The sequence below is a fragment of the Hylobates moloch genome, unplaced genomic scaffold, assembly GCF_009828535.3.
Source record: "Hylobates moloch isolate HMO894 unplaced genomic scaffold, HMol_V3 SCAFFOLD_6, whole genome shotgun sequence".
In the NCBI taxonomy this organism is placed as follows: domain Eukaryota; kingdom Metazoa; phylum Chordata; class Mammalia; order Primates; family Hylobatidae; genus Hylobates; species Hylobates moloch.
In genome coordinates, this window is record NW_026652281.1 from 102,996,680 (window position 1) to 103,022,303 (window position 25,624).

Below are 25,624 nucleotides of genomic sequence, written 5' to 3' on the forward strand. Positions count from 1 at the left end.
TCCGCAAAAGCATACAAAAGTTTATTGGAGCATCACAGCCGGTGGGGCGGGTATTGCTGAGTCGTGGGGGAGGGAGGCCGATCCCGCCGGCCGTAGGGGCCCCTAAAGTGCACTCGGTGAGGCAAGGATGGGGTGTTGCATAGAGAGTCGGGCCGGCAGCTCCAACTCGGCCCTCTGGCCTCTTGGCCCAGCTAAGCCAGAGCAACCTCCCGGCCGCCTGGCGCCCTGGGCTCGCCGCTGCTCGGGCTCACGAAAACGGCGGGCGCACGCGCCTGCCGCGCCAGCGTGGGCTGTCGGCCCCGGCCCCGCGGGGCGGCCAGAGCGGCGCTGCCCAGGCGCGTCTGAGCCACTGGAATCTCGTCCACGGACTCTGCCGACGCCGAGTGGTAGGCGCTGGCAGGGCCAGCGGCGTGCACAGGGCTGGCGTCCGCGGAATCCGTCGACGAGCTGGAGCGGCGGCCGGGGGCCCTGGGCCCTGCGCAGGTGAAGGGAACATGAGCCCAGTGGCTGCGGCTCGCTTGTAGCTCTGCCTTCCCCTCCCTCGAGTTCCCAGAGCAGGACCCGGACAGGGAGGGAGAGGCACTCACCCGACGCCGGATCCGAGGTCTCAGAAGTTCGCACTTTATACACGCGCCTCTTCCTCTTTTTCTGCAGAGACACGGGGGAGACTGAGGGCCCCACATCGCCAAAAGAAGCAGAGGCGAGCGCCAGGGTAGAGGCTTCTTTCTATCCCACTCCACCTGGACCGGAGGCCCAGCACAGTCCCTCCTACCTGGGGTCGGATCCGGGGAGGCAGGGCGAGAGTGTCTGGGGAAGAGGGTGGTGGAGGTTCCGCTTGGCCACGGGTGGCAAGAAACTGAGAGGGACTGAGGGGGAAGCAGGAGGGTAAGCCTGGGGCCTCTTCCCCAAATCCCTCCCCACTGGAGGTGCTGAGAGAAGCTTCCCTTCCTGTTAGCTCAGAGAAGGGCCAGCCAGACCCATGCCCTGACCTTAGCCTACCCCCTTCTCCTGCCTCGATGGCCCTGCCATGCTAACTGGAGACGCCCAGTGGCACATGCCCAGGTTGCACTCACTTGGCATTCACTGCTGCTGGCCTGGCCTGGCCAGAGGGCTCTGGGCGCATATGTCTGAAGGTCCGCATGTAGAACTCCATCTCCTGGGGAAGGTGGAAGTCAAGGAGGCTGGGAGGCGGGGTGTGGCTCCCGAGCCTCCTGAGCCCTAAGCTCATGCAGTCCTGCCCTCACTGGCCTCTGTGGGACATCTCAGGCCTCATGCCAGGCTCCCAGCCATGCTGGGAAAATCCCATCTGTAGGGTAAGGCTTAAAACACCCATTTCTGGCCCTTGCCCCATCCCCAGGTCCTTAAACCTCATCTATTCAGCCTCTGCCTCCTGCGGGAAGGCTCCCAGCCCCCATGGGTCTATAGGCCCAATTAAGAGAGGCTCAGCCAGGGAGTGGTGGGAAGCTCAGAGCTGCCCGCACCTGCTCCTGGCGTCCCCAGGGATCCAGCCTCTGAACCAATTGTTTTCCCCTGGCTGAGAAACAGGCCTGAGTGTGCATCCACCAGCTCCCGCAGAGCTGAGTCCTGGGCGCACCCCTCGCCCTCACAGAGGACCAGCCACAATCCCGGCTCCCGAGAAGGGGCTGCGTAAATGCACATGCGGTGGTCTCCCTGCCACTACACCAAAAGGGAAGGTAGTAGGTGGTGGAGCAAACAGAGCCACAGCCCCATTGGGCACCAGGCTTATGGGCAAGCCCTGATCTTCACAGCAACCCTGAGGGTGCAGACGCGACCCCTGAAAGCAAAGGGGTCTTGAAGCCAGGTGGTTGCAGGAGTGGCCTAGTCCTGCACCCCCGCCCGCAGGACTCGCCCCAGCTTTGCCCAGGAGGACTCCAGGTGAGGAAACAAAAACCAGGGGAAAGCAGGCCCAGGAAGGGCGTGGTGCGGGATGGGGGCGGGTCCCGGGCGGGGTCGGAGGGGGGAGGGGTTGCCGGGAGCACCCGGACAGCTGTCGCCAGTTCAGCAGCCGTTTCCATGGAGACGGAGGCGTCCTGACTAATGCAGAGAGGACACTGTAACAGCAAGGCCGTCTCTAAAACAAGCCTATGTTTGGGGGCAACGGCTCCAGAGAGGGGCCCCTCCCGCATTCCTGCTGGGGTGGGGGTGGGTGGCTGCCTGCAGGGCCCTGACAGATCTGGGGGAGGAGCCCAGCCAGCGGCCCCGCCCAACCTCTGCCCTGGCTGCTGCTCTGCAGAGGGGTGTGGGGGCACCAGCCTGGGCCGAGGAGCGCGGGGTCAGGGGTCAGAGGCCAGTCACAGAGACTGGAGACCTCAAGATCACTCTCCCCCACACCTCTTTTCTGCCCCAGTGTGGACTCAGTGACCCTCCAGGGTCAGCAGAGGGGCAAAGCCCACTGGGGGGCCCTAGGCTCCAGAGGGGGAAGCAGAGGAGGGGGCAGCGGTAGAGGAGGTCTCAGAAGCTGAGGGGCCAGGATGGGAAAGGCGCCAGGCCCTAGCCAGCTCAGGAAGTCTGAAAGCGTCCCCAGTGAGTCCCCACTCAGAGCCCTGTCCTCTCTCGCCGTGGCTGTCCAGAGGATACTTCCTCAGAGACCTTCAAAACCGTGTATATTCCTGAATGGTACTGGGCCCTCAGCCTCAGCTCTCTGCTTTGTAAAAGGGGACAAGAACACCACTCCTGTCCCCCGGGTTCGCCTCCCTCAAGTCACTGCAGAGGGACAGAACAGAAATTAAATGTCTTTGCTGTGGCCACATTTGGCCCCAAAGCCTTGGCAGGGCAGGGCCGAAGGGCCCGCCCTGCCTCAGTGGGTGCTGCCTATGAGGCTTGAGAAAGTCTCCTGCCTACTTCTCTGGGCCTCCATCTCCTCTTGATGTGGGGCTGGAAACAGTACCCTCTCCCCAGCACAGCTGCCACCATCAGAGCCCAGCACCGGGGCAGGTATACGGTGGTGTAACAGTGGAGTTGCCACCCATAGCCAGCACACCCCAGGCCCAGGCCTGCCCAGTCTTGGCAGCCTGGCCCACAAGCAGTGTCCAGCCCTGGTGACAAGAACAGGAGAGGCAGGGTCCTAGGCCCTCCCCAACCCACCCACCAGCCTCTGTTTGTGTCCAGTTGCCATGAGGCCTCGGGATCCAGGGCTCAGCCTTCCCCCAGCAAAGCCTGCCTGGGGCCCGCCTTCCTAGTCCCTAGGGGCTCCTCTGACGACTGGATCACCCCCACCCCAGCTGCTGACCTCAGGAAGCCATGGGGCGTGGGAATGGGGATAGGCTGGTCAGCCACTAGCCTGGCCAGGCCGGCCAGAGCGTGGAGACCTTAACTCTTCCCAGACCCAGCTTGTGGTTAACCTTCTAGGCCTCAGTATGCACATCTGCAACAGAGGCTGTTCTAAGCATAAATTAGGGTAATGGGTATAAGCGTTCAAGGTCATGGATGAGGAGAAGTGATGGCTCCATCCTGGCCACCCATCACTGACCCCATCGCTGGTCCATCCCTCTCTCTCCTGCTGCAGCCCCAACCTGCTTGCTTCCAGGCTCCCACATCCCATGCCCTACCGTGCATGCTTGGCACCTGGGCAGGTGTGTACGTGGGGTCCGGGAAACACAGGGCTCCCTCTGGCTGTGCCCATGCTTGGGCGAGCGGACACAGGCTCAGCACAAGCCCAGTCCCCGCTGCCCCCAGCACCCCCGCCCCCAGAGGCTGTTCCAGGCTTGCCTCCCTTGCCCTGTCTCCTCACTGGCTGCTCGCTGCACAGCCCAACACCCCCCACACCCAGGCCCCCTCCCACCCCTCATCCTCTATACCTGAATGGGCCGCATCTTGCGAGGACATGACTCGAGCTCCCTGTGAACCCCCTTGGCCTCCTGTGGTGGGCGGTGCTGCACGATGTACTCATAGGTGGTGAGCTTGTGCCACACTGGTGGGGGGAGGAGAGGGCTCAGTGCGGTGGAAGGGGGACCCTGGAGCTCAGAACAGGAGGGAGGACAACTAGCCCCAGGCTGAAACCAGTGTCCCCAAATACACAAAGCCATCGGGTGAGACCTGGCCACCATAGCGAGCCCATACTGGGCAGGGGCATGGTTTCAGGGTCCACCATCCAACTGGGCACCTTCCTGCAATCTGAGGACCCCTGCGCTCCAGAAGGCAGGTGCGGGAGGCACTTACTGAGATAAATGTGGAAGCAGAGCAGGTGCCCCAGGAGGGCTGTGGACAGGAGGCCCAGAAGGATGAGCAGGGCGGCTAGGGCCAGGATGGCAGGGGCCTGGGTCTCCACGGGGGCGGCGGGCAGGAACACGAACCACACATCCGTGTGATTCTTCAGGACTGCAAGGCACAGGCAGCGTGTGCTCAGCCGGGGACGTGATAGGTGACCAGGGTTGGGGGTGAGAATAGGTCCGGAGCCTAAACTGACCTTCAAAGTGTCGGTTGGTGCGCAGACGCATGGGGTTGACAAAGAACTCCACGAAGACATATGTGGCCACCAGCACCAGGAGCAGGACGCCCAGTAAAGCGGATGCAACACTGTGTAGAAAGAGCCTGGGCCCAGCCATGGGTAGCTGTCAGCTCCAGGGAGCTCCAGCCTTGGAGGGCCCATAGGAGTTGGGGCTGTAGGGTCATTGCTATGGGCTCAGAGGGCTGAGGGTGACCCCACAGCCCCAACTCCTCAGAAGCCAAAGGCATACGGCAAAACTGAAGATGGGTGGCCACCCCATCAAGCAGCCCACCTTTCTCTGGGCCAGCTCAGTGGAAGATTCCAGGCCCACCCTTGGCCATCTCAGCCGGCACCCGGGAGCATCACTCTCTGGGCAGCACCCCCGCATAAAACGGGCACAGGTCCTCGAAGCATCCCCATCCCCTCCCGCCTGCCAGGCGGGCTGCAAGGTCTGTGGCTCCCACCCTCAGACAGTGCATCCCGAGGCCCGCGTGCGGCCGAGCTGTCCTCACCGGTAGTTCCGCTCGCCCACACAATTGTTGAGCCACTTGCAGTGGTGGTCGAAACCGCACACGCACTTGTTGCAGGCACTGCAGTGCTTGGAGCGAGCGCTCCTGCAGGGAGAGGGGGCACAGCGCGGTTGGCCGGCTCATTCCCCGCTCTGCGGCCCAGCTGGTCGGGGCGGTTGAGTGGGGTCCGTGGAGGGACCAAGCGCCAGGCCTGAGGCAGCCCCGAGCGAGGCGACGAGGAGCGCGCGCGCCCTCTGCAGGCGCTGCGGGGTAGGTTCCCTGGAGGAGGCAGCGCTCCCGAAGAGCTGGGGGACCCCGGAGGCCGCCGGAAGGGTAAGGAGGTGCACGCCTCCTGCTCTGGGATTGTGCGCTTAGCTGATGTGCCATGAAACGGAAAATGGGCGTCCTTTCCAAGCAAAGACCCCGAGAGAAGCCAGAAGATGCAGGTGTGGGCCCAGGGAGCTGCAGACAGCAAGGTGGGGGGCCCAGGGCCTGCACTGCCCTTCCCGACACCCCTGCACTGCCCTTCCCGACACCTCCGGCAGTGGGCCCGTTTCCCTGCCATTCTATGGGAATGGTACTGGCATTTTTCCAGAAACTTCAGTCTGTGTTGACTAAGAGAAAAGAGGCAAAAGAAGCGCAGGCTGCCATCCGCATGAGTATGCAGATGCTCACCACAGGGGCTCAGGGGAGTCTCTCAGCCCAGGGAGGCACCCGGGAAGGCCCAAAGGCACAACCCCTCCCCCAGAACAGGGCAGAGCCCTGCAATGGGCAGCAGCTGCTGGAGCAGCTGCTCGGAAAGTGTGCTGGCGGGTGCCCAGTGAATGGCAGGATGGCCTTATGTCCAAGTCCTTAGTGCCTTAAGGCTAAGGGCTTGCGCAGTCTGCAGACAGACCCCTTCAACAGGCTTCCTGGGGGGGGGATGGCCTTGGGCCATGTCCCCATCCCTGATCGCCCACCCGAGACCTGGAGACTGGGGGGCTCCAGAAGGGTGGAGAGGGGCTCCTAGAGAGGTAGCTGGGACCAGCCAAGGTGGCAGGGGCGCAGCACATAGTGACTCCTCCATGTTAGCAGAGGGACCTGAGCAAGCCACCTGGCCCCCCTGGGCCTCAGACTCCTCCTGGGTAGACCCCAGGTTAGCAGTATCTACTTAGGGGCCTGGCCGGCCAGATGTGAGTCTGGCTTCGCTATCAGTGGCTGCGTCTGGCCTATCAGCCTTTCTAAGCACTGGGCTCTTCCTCCTCCATGAAGTGAGAAAGCCATGCAGGGTGGCTGCAGGAAGAGCTCAGCACACAGTGAGTCTCAGGCATCAACACCCCTGCCCACCCCTATATGGGAATACTGGCGAGAGATGTGGGGGTGTCACTGGCAGAGCCGCTCATTAGAAATGTTTGGGCAGGGCCAAATGTTTCCTCCTTTAACTGCTGGAATACTACTCCTCATCTTCTGTTTCCAATCACCTTCTCCTCACCTTCTCAGGAACCCAATTCTCTGTCACGCCATCAAGGTTCTTGACTGCATAAAACATGAGGGTTCTGAGGCATCAGGGATGGCTGTGAAGTCCTGGCACCCCCTCTCCACCATGCACCCCACAGCACACTCGGCAGCCACAAGCACCCACACACACTCACACATCCACGTCGCACAAGTTGCAGTGCAGGTCTTCAATGACATGTACATGCTGGCTTCGGTTGAAGATGGGCAGGGGCCCTGCATAGCTCTTGTCCCGTACGTTGGCATCTGCTGGATCGATGGAGACGGCAGTGAGGTGCACCACAAGGTGGCTGGCAAAGATGGCACCCATGCACTGGCCCAGCAGGTTAAAGACTCACTCCACTCTGCCAGCTGGGAGTCCTGCCCCGTTCCTTGCAGCCAGAGAACTCCCCACTGCCATGCCAGCCCGCTTTGTGCAGATTCTCTACCTGTGCCACCTCCTACCTCCAGTCCCCCAAAGCCTCCTCATCAGACCTCTCCAGGTAACCCCTGTGCCCCAAATGGAAAGAGGGAGGGGCCATCTAGGAAAGGAATCCACAGCCAGCCAGCAGTGCCTGCTGTCGCCACCTAGGTGCTCAATCACAGGGTCCTGGCCTCACTGCTCCAGGCCTGGTGCAGGCCCTGGCTGATCTGACCTCAGGCCGGTTTCTGGTTTCAGATTCCAAATGGTGATGTGAGACTGAAAGAGAGATCAACCCCACCTAAGGTCCAAGAACCTGAAGTTTAAGTCCCAGCTTCCTTATCTTGCTTTCACAGGAAGTCACCTCCAAAAGGGATGCAGCCACCCCCCTTTTCAGTAGCTGGGCTAGATGGAGAACCCCTTGCAGACAGGGGTTCGGACACTTGCTACCTCCCCTACCAAGAATCTAGGCACTTGGAGTCCTGGGCTGAGTGTCTGGGATGGCCTGCCATGTTCAGGGCCTGGCCAGGGGCAGCATGGCTAGTCTCTGAAGCTGAAACACAGCTCTTCCAGGACCTATCTGCTCAATGACTGGGCCAAATGCAGGAGACAAGTTTGCTGACAATTTGCTACAAAGTCTGATGTGTAAAAATTCACCCATAGATTCCACCCAGGCAGCCATCCACTCTCCCTCCCTTGATCACACCCGCTTCAGCCCAAAATTCCACTCGTCCTCTTGCTAGCCAGGTAGACATCATTCCTCCATCATTCATGCTCTACCCATCATCCATCTGCCATCCTTCATTCATCAGCTGTCCAATCTCTTTTCCTCCCTTCCTCCTCCTCCCAGCAGCCAAATTTCTCTACATATCCACATAAACCAGGCTCCGCCCTAATGTGCCGCAGCACAGCTAAGAGAGACAATCCTGTGGCCATCACTACCCCTTCTATCCCTATGGCCAAGTCTTCATCTCTTGCCTGTGCCACTCTACAGCCTCCCAACTCTGTGCCTCCTGTCTGAGTTCCCTTGAGTCTATGCTTCACATGGTTGCAGAGTAAGTTTTTAAAAGCTCAGACCCAAAGCGCTCCCTGCTTGCACCCCTACAGTGGGTCTCAACAGCTCTCTGGCTGAAATTCACTCCTCCGCTCGGTGCTAAGGTCCCTTTCCCTCTGGCTTCTCCCAAACCTCTCTGCTATCACCAGCTACTGTGCTCACCATGCCATCCACTCTTTAGACACTGAATGAGGGAAAACATTTACTCCCTGCCTGCTCCAACTCTTCTCTTGCCTCACCCCCAGGGTCATTCATTCACCTGTCTACTGAGGTCTTCTGTTGTGTGACAGGCATTGAGGGATATGGCAGGGGCAAGAGTCCCTAGCACTGAAGAGACTGCAGTCTGGTGGAAAACATGGATTTTTTTTTTTTTGAGACGGAGTCTCGCTCTGTTGCCCAGGCTGGAGTACAATGGCGCAATCTTGGCTCACTGCAACCTCTGCCTCCCAGGTTCAAGTGATTCTCCTGCCTCAGCCTCCCGAGTAGCTGGGACTACAGACGCTCACCACCACGCCTGGCTAATTTTTGTATTTTTAGTAGAGCCAAGGTTTTGCCATGTTGGCCAAGGCTAGTCACAAACTCCTGACCTCAGGTGATCTGCCTGCCTTGGCTTCCCAAAGTGCAGGGATTACAAGCATGAGCCACCACTCCTGCCCAAAAACATGGATATCAATCAAATAATGGGTTAATTACAATGAAGAAAGTTCGTGGGACTATGCCAGTTTATAACCAAGTGACCTCATCTAGTCTGAAGGGGTCCAGAAGGCTTACCTAAGGAAGTATTGTCTCAGCTGAGACTTGGAGAGGAATGGATTCCAGGGACCTGGCAGGTAAAGAGGAAAGGGGGCCTGGCTAGGGACTGTGGCTATGGGGAACTTGTGGAATGCCAACCAGCAGTTCGGCTGAAGTGTGCCTCCAGCTCACAGCTGTCTTGCAAGAATGCAAGAATGAGGGTCTGTGTGGCCAATTTCTGGCTTCTCAAAAGGAACCAAAGTCTGGGTTTTTATGTGAGATCTCTCAATGTTTAAATGTTAAGGAAATAAATAATTTAAAAAACATGCCTATAGAAGGAACATTAAGATCTGTGCATTTTCTTTGTTAACTATCCTGCAGGCTGGACTGGCCCATAGGCTGCTAGTTCTCGGCCTCTAATTTAGCTGGGTGTTGGGAGCAGGGAGAGAGACAAGGGGCTTCCAGGCAGAGACCAGTGCCGTGGAAACAGAAGAGGACAGGGAAAATCACATCAGAGGAAATGGGGGAGAGAGGCAGAGTCCAGAATGCGGAGCCTTGACGCCATGTTGAGCCTCATTTCTTTTCTTTTTTTTTTTTTTTTTTTTTTTTTGAGACAGGGTCTCCCTCTGTTGCCCAGGCTGGAGTGCAATGGCGCTATCTCGGCTCACTGCAGCCTCCACCCCCCAACCCCGGTTCAAGCAATTCTCCAGCCTCAGCCTCCCAAGTAACTGGGATTACAGGCGTGCGCCACCACACCCAGCTAACTTTTGTATTTTTAGTAGAGACGGAGTTTCGCATGTTGGCCAGGCTGGTCTGGAACTCCTGACCTCAGGTGATCCATCCGCCTCGGTCTCCCAATATGCTGGGATTACAGGTGTGAACCATCGTGCCCGGCCTTGAGCCTCATTGCTTAAGGCAGGAAGAAACCATTAGAAAGCTTGGAGCTGAGGCGCAACATTATCAGATTTGGTTTTTGGAAAGAGCAGGAATGCAGATGGGGGCTGTCCGAGGTGAGTGTGTGTGTGGGGGACCCATTTAGAAACTCAGCGGTCATCCAGGGAAGAGAGGCAGTTGGCAGTGGCAGAAACCAGGAGCCAATTCAGTGTCTATTTAGGAGGCAAAATCAACAGGGCTGGATGACTGACTGGATTTAAGTGAGGAAGGAAGGGGGAGGAGCCAAGAGCACGTGGGGAGAGGTGGGGCAGGGGAGGAGGGGAGCCACAGGCCGCGAGTTTGCCTGTGGACATGCGGTGATGCTGGTGTAGGTGGCCTCCGCCTGCCCTCACAGTCTGCTGCACTTACCATGTGGCGTGATCACCATCTCCAGTGCACCAGCCTTCCCTTCAGCTGGGGGCCCAGCACCCTAGGGCTCAGCTTGCATCCCGAAGGCCCAGGCCAGTTCCAGGCCCAAGGTGGGTACCTGGTACCCATTATGACCCTACCTCACTCCTCAGGGGACCTGAGAGAGCCTGCAGAAAGGAGAAGGCTTGATGGAAGGAAGGAGAGCATATAGGCTGGTCAGGCACGAACCAGGTGGTTCTGTGAGCCTCTGCAATGCTCAAAGCAGACGAACCCTGAATGTGGAGACAAAGCCCTCAACCCGCCCCTCTCAGGACAGTCAGGCTTCCTGGGCAGCCCATCTGGCCTCACTGGGTGCCCGCTATGTGATCTCAGGAAGTCACAGAACCTCTGTGCCCAGCTTCTTCATTAGGAAATGGGGAGAATACCTCCTTACAGGATTACTATGAGGACCAAATGAGATCATTCATGTAAAGTGGCTGACGCAGGGCCTGGCACATGTAAGGGCTCAATAAAGGCTACTGCCTTCTGTTTATGATTTGATCTGCTTCTACTTGTCCAAGCCATGGGGTTGTTCATCTGGTTAATCTGGTTTCCCAGGTATCCTGATGGGAGGAACCCAGGTGATCCCTAGTGAGGGGCGTGTCCATTCCAGATCACAGGAGGAATGTCCCATGACACATTCCCATGTCCCATGACTTAACAGCACTAAGACCTGTTGGTCACCTCAGGCAAAGTCCAGTTTTCCATTCACAGAGCTGATGACCAGCCCCTGGGCTCTAGTGAACAAGAAGACCCCAGATGGCACTGCTGTGTCTGAGGATGACAACCTCCTCTAGGGTCCCCCTCCACACACCTACCCTGTCACTCACCAGCCCAGGGCTTTGCGGTTTCCTAAAAGAGCATGTTCACATTTGTGGCTTAATGAATTCTAGTGCTCACATATATCCTAAAGTGCTCCAGGTAGGAGCCTTCCCATCAGACAGAGGAGGAGGCTAAGACCCGCAGAGCTGGCAGGAGCTGCTCGGTCCTGTGCAGCTCCGAAGGTGCTGAGCAGGGACAGAGCTCACCACAGACTCGATGTCCCAGGCTTTTAGGCTTATCCCTGCCAACCACCCTTAGGCCGCCCTCACCTTCCCCACAAGAGTCATCTTTGTGAAGGACACTCAAATAGGAACTCTCCGGAAAAGAGCACAGAGATGCCTGCTTCACTGCAACCCCTGGCCTTGCAGCCACATCCTCTGCTTCTGGGAGCTGTGGCCAGGGAAGGGGCAATCACACCACTGGGCTCAGGCAAGTCTGGGTTTGTCACTATTCCCAGAAGCATTCAGGGTATCTCCATCCCATCTCTTGTCACATTCAACCTCACTCTAAAAGGGTCTGATGTACAGAATCAATGTGCCCATAAACAGTCCTGGGCACAGTCTGTCCATAAATAAAACCATATTTTTAAGGCACCAGGACACTTACTATGTAAAAGAATTCTACGGTGACTCTTTGAAAAGTGAAAAATTCTTTGATAGATGGACTAATTACTCCCTACTTCATCCTTTGTTCAGCTCTGAACACAATTAGCGTCAGGATGGTTTGAGGCTCCTCCTTCTACGACTGCTCCTGTGGTGCCTCTGTGGACAGGATTCACATCTTTGCAGGGCTTGACATGCTCCTAGGTATTTTAGGCATGCCCACTCACCCTATCAGGTGGAGAGGTCAGGTGGAGGCTGGAGGCAGGCTGGGAAGCAGCAAGTCCCCAGGACTGGGCCTGCCCTGCTCCACTCTCCTGACTGTGCTCCCCGAGGCTCTGAACCCGGCTTTGGGCCTCCGCTGTGCCGGCCATCCTTTGCCTCCCCACTTCCACACACCAGCCCTACACTTTCCCAAGGATACAGCGTAGCCAGCGGGCACCCAGTGGTGAGGCAGGAGGGGAACAAGGACCCCAAAGCCGATCACAGCAAAGAAGAGGTACAGCAGCCAGGCCACAATCTGGAGCGGGTGAGGGGGCCAGCTCCACCCATTCCGGCGGGATCGCTGGCCCTGCAGCTCGGGGGAGGGTCCGCTGGGCTGCGCCGGCGCTGTCCACACACTCTTCTCAGGGGCCGTCTTGTTGGAGGGCTTGTTGCAGATGTTCATCTCCAGAAGGAGAAACAGTAGAGAGAGCATTAGCCCAAGAGGCCAGGCTGGAGCCCAGGGCCCCGTGTCTGCAGCCAAGTTTCAGTACAGGGGAAGTAGGCTGCGACAGCTACTCTGCCAGGGAAACTGGGGTCCTAGCACAACAGAGATGAGCAGTGGGGAGAGGGTGGGAGTGGGCTGCTGTCTCAAAGCCCAAAGCAAACCCTGGCCCCAGCCTGGCCAGGACAAGGTAGGAGGGCCCAGGGTTTATTCAGGACACAGTGCTGCTGCCTGTTACTCAAAGTGCTGTCTCCACAGCCATCACAGTTAAACCCAATAAGACATGTTCTCATCTGGTAACAATATCAGGCTGGGGCCAGAGTGATGAGAACACATGCTGATTCTGTTAGGATTAGTCACCTCCTTCCTGAGGTCCAAATGCAAGTGTCAGACACCCCCGCTATCCTTTGCTCAGGGAAACGGGGAATGGGGTGCCCAGAAAGAGGATCTGCCCTCTGCCCCACAGTGGACAGAAAATCCCTTTAGGACTGGGGGAGCCTGAAGCTCTGCCCCATGCTGCCTGAGGGGTCTCAGCTGGGGAGGGGCCAGCACATGAGAGGAAGGGAAGGATTCCTCTTTAGTTCCCTTCAGCAGCAGAAATGACCACGTTTCTCTAAGTACATCTGGGCCTGGTGTAGTTTTGTACAGAAAGGTGGGCTAATGCCCTTGGACTCAGAGCCAGACACCAGATGGCATCAACCACCCCCTCCACCCACCACCCTCTAGCTGGACAGCTGGCCCAGTGGCCAGGGATGAATGCCAGGCAAGACGGGGTGGGCTACAGGAGGAAGACCCCCATCCCTAGAATATGGGCCCAAGATGGGACAACAGCCCGGGCAGGCAGCACCACACCTGGGAGACAGGCCAGCTCTGTGCTCGAGGAGGGAAGGCCAGGAGCTGGGACTAAAACCCTGGTAGCTGAACTCTCCTTTCAGGAGCCCCTGCCCATGAGACAGGGAACCTAAGCAGAAAGGGTGCCGCAGACCCCGACTCAGTGCATCTTCCTGGATCACCTTTCTCACTTCTCAATCCACAGAATGAGGCTTGATCTTCAGAGCCAACTGCAAGCGTTGCCTCATCCAGGAAGCTTTCCCTGATGCCCTGAGTCAGGGGGCCCTTATGCTAAGTCATTGTTGGGCAAATTACTTTGCCATTTGGGACGCTTTGCAATCCTCATGTCTGCCCCCCGTCAGGACAGCTTTCCCCAAAGGCAGCAAATGTGCTGGGTGGGGTTTATTCATCTCTGTCCCCTACGTCCCTTCCCCCAGGCACCCAGAATTGTACCTTGTACATAGTAGATCCTCAGTAAATGTTTGTTGACTTGAAAACATCTGAAATAAAAGGAAACGTGGGCACAGTAAATGGTGTGGAATCCTGGTCCACCCTAAGCCATCTGGCCCGCTTTCCCCTGCCTTCCATCCATCCAGCCCTGCCCTCTTTCTGCAGGGTCATGAACCCATGCCTCCCGCAGCCCATCTCCCTCTGCCGGCTGGCTACCACCCTGACTGCCAGACACTCCTAGCCACCCTGCCCTTCAGCCCACCTGAGGTTCAGAGCCTCCTGCAGGCCAAGCCGAGCATTATTTGAAGTGACCTCTGAGTGGTCCCATCTCAAAGCTAAATGGAGGACTTAGTTTTCCCCCAGGGATTCAACTGGTGGTATTTTGGTTTTGGGTTCAGGGGTTTTTTTTTTCTTCTGAGACAGGATCTTGCTCTGTTGCCCAGGCTGGAGTGCAGTGGCACCATCACAGCTCACTGTAACCTTGACCTCCTGGGCTCAAGTGATCCTCCCACCTCAGCCTCCAGAGTAGCTGCAAGTACAGGCACGCACCACCACACCTGGCTACTTTTTTAATTTAATTTTTATTTTTTTGTAAAGACAGGGTCCCACTATGTTGCCCAGGGTGGTCTCCAACTCCTGGACTCAGGACCCAAGAGATCCACCAGCCTTGGCCTCCCAAAGTGCTGGGATTATAGGCGTTGAGTCACCGTGCCCGGCCTTGCTTTGTTTTGTCTTGTTTTTTGTTTTTGAAACAGGATCTTGCGCTGTCACCCAGGCTGGACTGCCGTGGCGCAATGATAGCTCACTGAAGCTTCAATCTCCTGGGCTTAAGTGATCCTCCTGCCTCAGCCTCCTGAGTAGCTAGAAATACAGCAGCGTGTTGCCATGCCTAGCTATTTATTTTTTATTTTTGCAGAGACAGTCTCACTATGTTGCCCACGCTGGTCTCCAACTCCTGGGCTCAAGCGATCTTCCCACCTTATCCTCCCAAAGCACTGAGATTACATGCATGACCCACTATCCCAGCCCTCACTTTCTTTTGCCTGTCCCCAAAGATAGCAAATCTTTGTCCTTGTATTGTGGAAATTGTCAAAGGTCATCAGGTCAAGCTCTGTGAATACAATTGGGCTGGATGGTTCTGCTCTGGGGCCAATCTCTGTGGCTTGCACATCAGCTCTCCAGTGACACCATCACTACGGCAACTACTTTGAAAGGAATCCATGAATTTGGATTCCTAAATTCTGGCTCTCCTTTTGCCATCCCCAAACCTGAACAACCCTACACCTTGCAGGAGTTTCCAAAGAGCAAAACAGAGGCATGCGGCTGATCTGGCCCCACTGCCTGGCAGCAGCCACAGGCACCCCCAGTGCTGCTGTATCCCGGATTCCTGAGGCAGGAGGAGTCACCATCTGCAGCCAGGTGCCCGCCACATACAGCCTTGGGGATGGCTCTGACTCCAAATCAGGATACCCCCTTGGCCCAGGAAGGGAGCACTTGTCTGAGGCTGTGGATGTGGCGATGGTGCTGCCAGGCAGACCTCCCTCAGCAGACGCAGCATTCCGGAATAGACGCCCAGGCTGGCCCAGAAGCATGCCCAGGCCAGCCCACTCTTCACTGACGACATTTTCTCCCGCAGAGTTGGTGGCTACAAATTCCTTCGGCCCAAAAGATTTTGATTAAAAGGGCTGGGAGGTCGGAGAGAATCCAAGATGGGGCTCCCAGGCCCATGGATGGGACCAAGCACTGTCATCAGACCCCAGGACTTCTCTGGCTGTTGCTCCCCTCTCAGCACTTTTCTAGGAGACCAGATTGAAAGACATGTGGCTCCGTTCCCCAACAACGTGGCCAGCTGGCACCCTCTGACCTTGGCCAGTCAGCACTTATCGGAGCCCAGCCTGCGCACTTAGGATGTAAACACAGATGAGACCGGGTGCGTGCCCTCAGGGGCTTATTTTCTGGGACCCGGACAGACACGAACAGATACCAGGGCAGTGGGTGAATGGGCATTTTGGCAGCCCATGCAAGGGCCAGCCATCCAATGTGGCAGAACAAAGGGTGGACAGGTGGCGGGGGTGGGGGATGGCGGAAGGAGGGAATGGACAGCAGGACCCAGTGAGAGATGGGACCGGAGTTGCGGGGCTCAGATCACAGGGGTCTAGGAGGCCAGGTGAGGACACATGGGCACTGCTGGAAGAGCCACATGGAGGCAAAGCAGGCTGAAGGCATGAGAGTGACCCAATGGCTCAGGGTGCTTCGGAAAACTTTCTAGCCAGTGGGGAGGAGGGCATGGGGGAAGCGGCACCACAGTGGCCCAGCAGGGAGCCCAGCAGCCCTGTGCTTTGGGAGAAACTGGTCAGAAGGTGGCGGTGAAGCCCACAAGCTCCTTGCTGCCCACCTGGCTACCCCCAGCTGCATCTTTGCAAGGCTCAGAGGTACACGGCCTTCGGAAAACATTCTTCATGTACCTTTTACTGCCACAGAACAAACCATAGAGAATTAGGCTGGCCAGAATAAAGGGAAGACAGGAAGGAGGGTGTCCCGTGGCCTGGGTAAGCCAAGGATCCATGTGGCTTCTAAGGCATGCAAGAGGGGCTGTGGAGGCCCCTCCCTTGTCCCCCACAAGGTGAAAGCCATTGGCAGGATGACAGTAATCTGTTCACGTTAACATTCACTTGCTAAAAGCCTTAGATGGTGTTTTCAATATAAGGTTAGGCTACCTTAATTAATTATTATTATATTATTATTATTATTATTATTATTATTATTTAGACTGAGTCTCACTCTGTCGCTCAGGCTGGAATACAGTGGTACAATCTCAGCTCCCTGCAACCTGCATCTCCCAAGTTCAAGCGATTCTCCTGCCTCAGCCTCCCAAGTAGCTGGTATTACAGGCAGGCACCACCACGTCCAGCTAATTTTTATGTTTTTAGTAGAGACGGGGTTTCACCATGTTGGCCAGGATGGTCTCAAGAACTCCTGACCTCAGATGACCCACCCAGCTTGGCCTCCCAAAGTGCTAGGATTACAGGCATGAGCCACCACACCCTGCCTGGGTACCTTAATTTATATGCTTAAGTCAAATGAAGGAAATCTTAACATTTTAAGTTCTCATTATGAACTACATTATAGCTACATGAGTGACCCACTTTCCTCCTGCCCACCTCTGCTCCCAACAAAAAAAACATTTAGGAATGTTGTTGTGAAATTCATGCCTAGCATTCTCAAAGTGAAAAGTACCAGCCCTGGAGAGACTGCGGGCATCCCTGGATTCCTGCAAGCTACCTGAGGGCTTCAGAATCAAGTTAATTACTAAAGAGAGTTTGCCAGGAGAGGACAAGGAACTGGGAGGGCAGGGTGATGGGGTCAGAGGAGAAAGCGACGGGGTTGAAGCAGGTGCTTGGAGGACCTTGCACCGCCAATGGGGAGATGCAGGTGGGATCAAAGGAAGAGGGCTGAGCCTGGAATAGAGCCCTTTTCTGGTTCCCGAGCTGCCACTCACAGATTGAGGAACATTGGGGCAAATTTCACAGATCCACTTCTTTGGATCTCTTCTGTACTCATCTTTCAACAAAGTTCAGTGAAGCAATTTGGCAACGTCCAAGTCTGGCGAAACTTTAGAACATATATGCCCTTTGACCCAGACATTCCATTTCTAGGTATTTATCTTATACATATACTCACAAAGATTTAGTGCAGCATTGTTTGCAATAATAAAGGACAAAAGACAATACAAATAAACTATGGCACATCCATACAATAAAATGCTAGGCAGCATCAAAAACAAGGGAGAAAAAAAGAAAAAAAAAAGGATGAAGTAATCTTTGATACACAATTAAGTGAAAAAGCAAGATGAAGAACACTTGTAGATGGAGCTACCAAGTGAATAAAAACAAAGGGGGCCGGGCGCGGTGGCTCACACCTGTAATCCCCACACTTTGAGAGGTCAAGGAGGGCAGATCACTTGAGGTCAGGAGTTCCTGACCAGCCTGGTCAACCTGGTGAAACCTCATCTCTGCTAAAAGTACAAAAATTAGCTGGGCGTGGTGGTGCGGGCCTGTAGACCCAGCTACTCAGGAGGCTGAGGCAGGAGAATCGCTTGAACCCAGGAGGCGGAGGTTGCAGTGAGCCCAGATCGTGCCACTGCACTCCAGCCTGGGCAACAGGCGAGACTCCGTCTCAAAAAAAAAAAAAAAAAAAAAGGGGGGGGGGGGGGGGGGGGGGCGGGGATGGATAGACATCTACAGTCTTATATGCACAGATTTTCTCCAGAATGAAATGCAAGAAACCAAACACAGGAGCAGCCCCTAGGAAGGAGATCTAGTGGTCCAAGAGCCGTAAGACAGAAATTGCATTTCCTGGTACTCCTTTGAACTGTTCAAATATATATATATTTTTTATCATGAGCATGTACTGCTTTTGAAAAAAATATATGTCAAATAACAAATGATTAGGGGATGTCACCTCCTGCCTTCCTGGCCCCACTGAGCTGCCTTGTGGACAAAACACACTTATGTGATCTAGAGCCCTGTTATCATGCCAGACAAAGAATTCCTGCCTAACAAGGGGGCTTGGTTTTAGTGAAATGTTTTCTCACTCTTGAAAGCAATTCTAAGACGCTCGGCTGCAGAGCTATGAGGAAAAGCCACAGAACTTCCTATGAACTGTTAGGGATCTTGTCAAAGCTGGAATCACACAATCAGACAGCACAACAGAGGAGCTGCTAGGCAGGACCTGCTTCATCCTTGGCCACAGCCAACTCAGCTACCTGAGACTCCCAGAACCCGAAGGGAAAGTGCACTCCACAGGAAACTTTTGTTCCCATGCATCTTGTCCTTTTGCTAGAGGACTTGTGGTTTCCATGTGAGAGATTTTCTTCTCTTTTCTTTCACTTTTTTTTTTTTTTTTTTTTAAGACGGAGTTTTGCTCTTGTTGCCCAGGCTGGAGTGCAGTGGTGCGATCTTGGCTTACTGCAGCCTCTGCCTCCTGGGTTCAAGTGATTCTCCTGCTTCAGCCTCCCGAGTAGCTGGGATTACAGGTGCCCGCCGCCATGCCCGGCTACTTTTTGAATTTTTTTTAGTAGAGACGGGGTTTCACCATGTTGGCCAGGCTGGTCTCGAACTCCTGACCTCAAGTGATCCACCCACCTCAGCCTCTTAGCCACTGTACCCAACCTACTTTTTTTTTTTTTTTTAAGAGACAGGATACTGCTTTGTTGCCTAAGCTGGAGTGCAGTGGTGCGATCACCGTTCACTGTAACCTCAAACTCGTGGGTTTATGTAAGCCTCCCACCTTGGCCTCCCACAGTGCTGGGATTACAGGTGTAAACAACCATGCCCAGTCGGGAGATTTTCTATCTATGAGTATTCCTAAATGAACTTTCCGTTTCCCCCAGGATCTGCTTTTGAAATAATTTTCACTGAGATTTAACAGATGCCCAGCTGAACTACCTAAAGGAAAGCTAGAAAGAAAACACTTCACGGTACACAGTTTTTTACAGTGCAAAAAGTCATTTACAAAAGATTCTTTAGGGACGAGTACTTTGTTTATTAAGATTCCCCACAGGTGCCAGAGAAGTCTCTGGCCTTAAAATTCTGAGAAGCAGCTCTAGCTCAACTAACGGATGCGCATCACACAACTACCAAAAATTAAACTGGAACTTCAAGCTGTTCCCAAAGACCTCTCAAGTCACTGGTCTCAGACGTGGCTGGGCCCTCACTTTCTCTCTCATAAACAACAGGTGGAAGTCTGATGCTGGTTGGACGCAGTGGCTCATGCATGTAATCCCAGAACTTTGGGAAGCCGAGGCGGGCAGATCACCTGAGGTCAGGAATTCGAGACCAGCCTGGCCAACATGGTGAAACCCCGTCTCTACTAAAAATACAAAAATTAGCCGGGCATGGTCGTGGGTGCCTGTAATCCCAGCTACTCAGGAGGCTGAGGCAGAAGAATCTCTTGAACCCAGGAGGTGGAGTTTGCAGTGAGCTGGGATCACGCCATTGCACTCCAGACTGGGCAACAGAGCGAGACTCTGTCTCAAAAAAAAAAAAAAAAAAAGTCTGATGCTATGGCAAGAAAAGCTTGAAACCCCAATTATTCCTGAGTTGACATGGTTTGCAAACATTTTCTGTGCCATTCTCCTCCTGAAGCAACCACTGCAAATTGTTTGGGATACAAATGAAGCCAAGGAAAGGGGACAAGAAGGAGGGAGTAACACAGAATAGAAACAAGGCCAATGAAGAGAGGCCAAGGTTGTTGATTTCAACCAGGAAATCAACTCATATGACTGTAGGAGCCAGCCTTGGGGAACACCCACCACGCAACAGTCATTAAGAACAAAGTTGTGACAGAACAAAGAAAGAAAAACAAAAACAAAACAAAACAATCTGGCTAATTAAGCACCACTGTTGCTTTTACTGCATCTCATCGTGATTATCTGTTTACAAACCCATCTCCCACAGTGAACCACCAGTTCCACAAAAGCAGAGACCACCCCTCACCCGTGTCTGAACCCAGCTCTCCTTCAGTAAAGGAAGTCAAGCCACTTTTTTTTTTACCATCTCTGATGTTATTACCCCAATCCAAACCTCCAGCATCGCTCTCCTACAGTGTTTCCATGATAATAACGAACACCAGCATTTAGAGGGCACTTATTCTGTGCCAGGCACTGCTTCAATGGAATTCACTCATTCAATCCTCATAGAGCTCTAAGGAAGGTCCTATCATTTCCAACTGTTCTTGTAGATCCCTGTAGTCACTGATTTCAGATGTGACTGGCCTCTCACTTCCTCATAAAAAACATGCAGAACACCCACTCCCATCATGAGGACACTGAGGCTCAGAGACACTAAATGAGTTATTTTAGGAGGCACAGCTAGATTGGCAGAACTAGGATGGCCCTCAGCTGACTTCCCGGTATGTCTGTCACAACCATGCTGCTCAGCAGCCAGAGTGAAGTGAGCTTTTCAAACGTGAAACTCATCCAAACTCTTCTTTGGGAGGCCAAGGTGGCTGGATCACCTGAGGTCAGGAGTTCAAGACTAGCCTGGCCAACATGTTGAAACCCTGTTTCTACTAAAAATACAAAAATTAGCTGGGTGTGGTGGCAGGCGCCTGTAATCCCAGACTCGGGGGGCTGAGGCAGGAGAATCGCTTGAACCCGGGAGGTGGAGGTTGCAGTGAGCCGAGATCATGCCATTGCAGTCCAGCCTGGGTGACAGAGCGAGACTCTGTCTCAAAAATAAAAATAAACAAAAAATAAAAAGCTCTTCTGCCGGTTGCAGTGGCTCACACCTGTAATCCCAGCACTTTGGGAGGCTGAAGCAAGAGGATCCCTTGAGACCAGGAGCTCGAGACCAGCCTGGGCAAAATAGTAAGACCTCATCTCTACCAAAACCTTAAAAAATCAGCTGAGCGTGGTGGTGGGTATCTGTAGTCTCAGCTACTTGGGAGGCTGAGGTGGGGGGATCGCTTGAGCCCGGGAGCTGGACACTGCGGTGACCCATGTTCACACCACAGCACGCCAGCCTGGGTGACAAAGAGAGACCTTGTCTCAAAAAAATTAAAAATTGGCCGGGAATGGTGGCTCACGCCTGTAATCCCAACATTTTCGGAGGCCGAAGCGGGTGGATCACCTGAGGTCAGGAGTTCGAGACCAGCCTGGCCAACATGGTGAAACCCCGTCTCTACTAAAAATACAAAACGTAGCCGGGCGTGGGGGCGGAATGCCTGTAATTCCAGCTACTCGGGAGGCTGAGGCAGCAGAATGGCTTGAACCCGGGAGGCGGAGGTTGCAATGACCCCGAGATGGTGCCACTGCACTCCATCCAGCCTGGGTGACAAGAGCGAAACTCCGTCTCAAAGAAAAAAAAGAAAAAATTAAAACTCTTCCCATGGTTTCCTTTTAAAACAGACCCTCCATGACCAACCCCTCCATTTCAATACCAAAGAGCCTAACCCGACCTGAAATCACTTTAGTCATGTATGACATCCGCTTCCCAGCCCCCTTCCTTAATGCTCTGGGTTCTGGAGACGGGCCATGTCTGTTCGGAGTCCTCTGTGCCCACGCCTGGCACAGAGCCTGGCAAAGAGTAAGCGCTCAAGGAAGATCTGCGAACTTGATGCATGCTAAAAGGAAGCTCCGCGCTCTGCCCGGGCCCTGGAACTCAGGCCACCGGCTCCAGGCGGAAGCGAGCCCACAGCCGACCAGGCAGCAGCATCCGCTACCCCGTGGCTCAAGCCAGGCTCCGAGGTGAGAAACCGGGCGGGGACTCCTCACCTGCGCGTCGCGAAGGCCGTGCCAGATGGGCCCTGCCAAGGTCAGCCAGAGGTTCGGGCCCCACGCCTGGCCTTCCACCCTCCCCGGGGCAGCCGCGCCTCAGACCCTCGCGGTAGGGACGGTCCCCGGGACTGGGCAGCAACGCGCCCGGGAGCGGGGCCCCATCCCGGACGGAGACTGGGCCGGTGAGTCCTCGGGCTCTGGCTCTGGCTCTGGCTCCGGCTCTGGCTCCGGCTCTGGCTCCGGCTCCGGCTCCGGCTCCAGCTACAGCAGGCTGGAGGGGCGGCCAGGCCAGGCCCAGACTGGCTGGGCCTCGTCCGGCGCTGGGCCCGTTCCCCTGACAACGGCGCGGGCTACGGCGCCCCACAGCGGCCAAACCGCGCTGCGTCACTCCGCCCCGGTCCCCCGGCCGGGGCGGGGCTTGCCAGGGACCCCCTTGGTGCCCAAGTCGGCCCATTCCCAGATTCTTCCTAACCTTTCGTCTAGAAAATCCACTTTTCCCTACTCCCGAGTCACAGCTTGTCTCCCCGAAATCCTAACATCTCAAAAGCGCCCCCTTCCAGTTTCTATCCTGAGACCACCGCTCTCAAGAAGAGACCTCCCCCAACGCCAGTCGACCTGCACATTTCAATGAGCTTATGTGCTGGAACATCCATGATATCCCGACCCTTCTGGGAGCTTACAGGTTAAGGGGCAAACAGATCTAGACAAATAAATTACACCACTAAAAATGCAAGTACCCCAGAATATAAAGCGAGAAGTGTAAGAGCTTAAAATAAGTAGCACAAAATATCTCATTTATGTATTGCCTTTAAATCAAGCAAAAATGAAACCCCAATCTTCCAGGCTGATGGGAAATTCAATCTTTTTTTTATTTTTTAAACTGGTCTCTGTTACCCAGGCTGGAGTGCAGTGGCACGATCACGGCTCTCTGCAGCCTCGAACTCCTGGGCTCAGGCGATCCTCCCACCTCAGCCTCCAGAGTAGCTGGGACTACAGGCGAGCACCATCACCCCCGACTAATTTTTGCATTTTTTCGTAGAGGCGTGGTTTTGCCATATTGCCCAGGCTGGTTTCGAACTCCTGAACTCAAGCGACCCGCCCACCTCAGCCTCCAAAAGTGGTAGGATTACAGGCGTGAGCCCCTGCCCGGCCGGGAAATTCAGTCTCAGTCTCCACTGGACTCCTCTTAGCTAGGTAATTCCAAAGGACTCATGTTTTCCTACAGCAAAAGACAACAATCAAAAACAAACAAGCAAAAAACCCTCTGGTCAGGGTTTTGTCTGGTACTGAGGCCACAGCCATTGCTCCAGTCCACAAAGATTTTCAGGTCTGGGCTCTATGAGGCCATCCCTGCTGAGGCCCCTGCCTCTCCCTGGGGCTGCCAGGGACAGACACCTGCTTCCTCTGCTCCATGGCCTGCAGCCTCCCTTCCCTTTCTCTACCTGGGAGACTTCCCTGCTAACTTGGTTTCCCTAAAAGTCCCCTCTCCTCTTCTCCTTGGAGACACTCAGAATGGAATCTTCTATGAGCTCAGGCTTTCTCAAAAGACAGGAAGACACTTTGTCTTCTGCTATCTGTCCTGTGCACATCTGCAAGGCAGATATGACAGATAGGGAAAGAAAACATCCTTATCTCTAAAATGTATAAGTCACAAGCATACTTATTGTATGTTTTATTAGGCAACATAACTACTCCTGCTCTGTCACATGACAGGTGTGTGGGTCCTTGTGCAAGTGACATAACCTATTACTTAAATTCTTGTTTTCAAGACTGATAAACTCAATGTGAGATAAATATCAATGCTATTCTGGCTTCAGAGTACAAGCTGACTACTTAACTCTTACCCGGAATTGGAAAACTTCGGGTCAAACAGAGATCATGACCCAGAAATCAAGGTGGAGGATGAGGCTGGACGCAGTGGCTCACACCTGTAATCCCAGCACTTTAAGGAGGCTGAGGCAGGAAAATCACTTAAGGCCAGGAGTTTGAGACCAGCCTGGGAAACATAGAGAGACTCCCATCTCTACAAAAGATGAAAAAAATAGCCGGGCCTGGTGGCCTGTGCCCATAGTCCCAGCTACTCACGAGGCTGGGGCAGGAGAATAGAATCACTTGAGTTCGGGAGTTCAAGATTGCAGTGAATTACAATCATGCCACTGCACTCCACCCTGGGTGAGAGTAAGATCTTATCTCTCAGCTGGTCTCAGTGGCTCACGCCTGTAATCCCAACACTTTGGGAGGCCGAGGCAGGTGGATCACGAGGTCAGGAGATCGAGACCATCCTGGCTAACATGGTGAAACCCCGTCTCTACTAAAAGTACAAAAATAAGCCAGACGTGATGGCATGTGCCTGTAGTCCCAGCTACTCCGGAGGCTGAGGCAAGAGAATGGCTTGAACCCAGGAGGCAGAGGTTGCAGTGACCCGAGATCGCACCACTGCACTCCCGCCTGGGTGACAGAGTGAGACTCTGTCACAAAAAAAAAAAAAACTTATCTCTCTCTCTCTCTTTTTTTTTTTTTTTTTGAGACGGAGTCTCGCTCTGTCTCCCAGGCTGGAGTGCAGTGGCGCGATCTCAGCTTACTGCAACCTCCACCTCCCGGGTTCAGGCGATTCTCCTGCCTCAGCCTCCCGAGTAGCTGGGATTACAGTTGCCTGCCACCATGGGATTGCAGGCATGAGCAACTGTGCCCGGTCAGATTTTATCTCTTTAAAAAATAATAAATAAATAAATAAATATTTTAAAAAACAAGGTGGGACTGGGCATAGTGGCTCACACCTGTAATCTGAGCACTTTGGGAGGCCGAGGCAGGCAGATCACTAGAGGTCAGGAGTTTGAGACCAGCCTGGGCAACATGACGAAACCCTGTCTCTACCAAAAATATAAAAATTGGGTGGGCATGGTTGTCTGCACCTGTAATCCCAGCTACTCGGGAGGCTGAGGTGGGAGGATCGCTTGAACCCAGGAGGCAGAGGTTGCAGTGAGCCGAGATTGGGCCATTGCACTCCTTACAGGTGACAGAACAAGACTCTGCCTCTAAATAAATAAGTAAATGCAAATACAAATAAAAATTAAAAAACAAAGTGAAAGATGAGTCCATATATTCCCATAATAAGGGGAGGGACCCAAAAGACCCTGCATCCACTTGACTCAGGGGCTTCTCTCCTGGATGTCCCATTGGTGTCTGGGATGTAACACATCCCCACATGCCCCCTTTGTCCTTGCCACAAACCTGCTCCTCCCCTTGGGCCCTCTGAAGGGCACCACCATCTACCCAGTGAGCCCATCTGTACACTCAGGCATCTTCCCATGTCTCTCCTGCTAGTGCTTGCCCACCTAAACCAGACAATGCCTGTGACCAGGCTGCCCTCACTCTGAAACACATTCTGTGTCCATTCTTCCTGCTTCACCCCAGCCCAGACCACCAGCATCTTCCTTGCTGAGCCTGCAGCAGCCTCCAGTTCTCCCTAATATCAGCCTGCCCACTTCCGGCCCATCCTCCTCTCAGTTGCCAGACTATCTTTCCTTCTCTTTATTTATTAGAGGAGGTGGTAGTCTGAATAATAGCGCCACAAAGATGTCATCGCCCTAATCCCTGGAAACTTCGAATGTGTTACATGATATATCAAAGGGGATTTTGCAGATGAAATGAAGATCTCAAGATGGAAGAGATTATCCCAGGTTATCTGAGTGAGCTCAATGTAGTCACAAAGGTCCTGATAAGAGGGAGGCAGGAGGGTCACATGGGAGAAGGACCACGTAACGACAGAGGTCAGAGAGATTTGAAGGTGCTACACTGTGGGCTTTGAAGATGGAGGAAGGGGCCTGAGCCAAGGAATGCAGGCAGCCTCTAGATGCTGGAAAAGGCTAGGGGGCAGACCCTCCTCTAGAGGCTCCAGAAGGAATCAGCCTGCTGTTACCTTGACTCTAGCCCAGGGGGACCCATTTCCAACTTCTGACCT

At 54.5% G+C, this 25,624-nt stretch overlaps 1 protein-coding gene across 7 annotated transcripts; it reads right to left on the minus strand.

The window, feature by feature from the left end:
• Nucleotides 1-22,003, minus strand: ZDHHC1 (zinc finger DHHC-type containing 1). 7 transcript variants are annotated; one of them, XM_058441110.1, is made up of 12 exons: nucleotides 21,661-22,003; nucleotides 13,389-13,435; nucleotides 11,823-12,065; nucleotides 6,428-6,447; nucleotides 4,960-5,061; nucleotides 4,427-4,551; nucleotides 4,180-4,338; nucleotides 3,819-3,931; nucleotides 1,074-1,156; nucleotides 773-866; nucleotides 588-648; nucleotides 1-475 (listed from the first exon to the last, which is right to left on the minus strand). In XM_058441110.1, exons 2-12 carry the CDS (start codon nucleotides 13,395-13,397, stop codon nucleotides 192-194), a joined length of 1,293 nt encoding a protein of 430 aa, XP_058297093.1. In that variant the 5' UTR covers nucleotides 13,398-13,435; nucleotides 21,661-22,003; the 3' UTR covers nucleotides 1-191. The 7 variants fall into 7 exon arrangements, with proteins under 7 accessions (XP_058297093.1, XP_032013541.1, XP_058297091.1 ...); XM_032157650.2 differs by lacking the exon at nucleotides 6,428-6,447 and adding an exon at nucleotides 6,588-6,763; XM_058441108.1 differs by lacking the exons at nucleotides 6,428-6,447; nucleotides 21,661-22,003 and adding exons at nucleotides 6,588-6,763; nucleotides 21,345-21,434.
• Nucleotides 22,004-25,624: the final 3,621 nt, after the last annotated feature.

Bases quoted from the DNA above. Each gene is read 5' to 3' on its own strand.
- ZDHHC1 (XM_032157650.2), bottom strand. The intron at 5,062-6,587 runs GTGAGTGTGTGT...CTCTCCCTGCAG, and splicing joins AACTTGTGCGACGTGGATGT to GAGCGCTCGCTCCAAGCACT. The intron at 3,932-4,179 runs GTAAGTGCCTCC...TCCCCCCACCAG, and splicing joins CTGCTTCCACATTTATCTCA to TGTGGCACAAGCTCACCACC.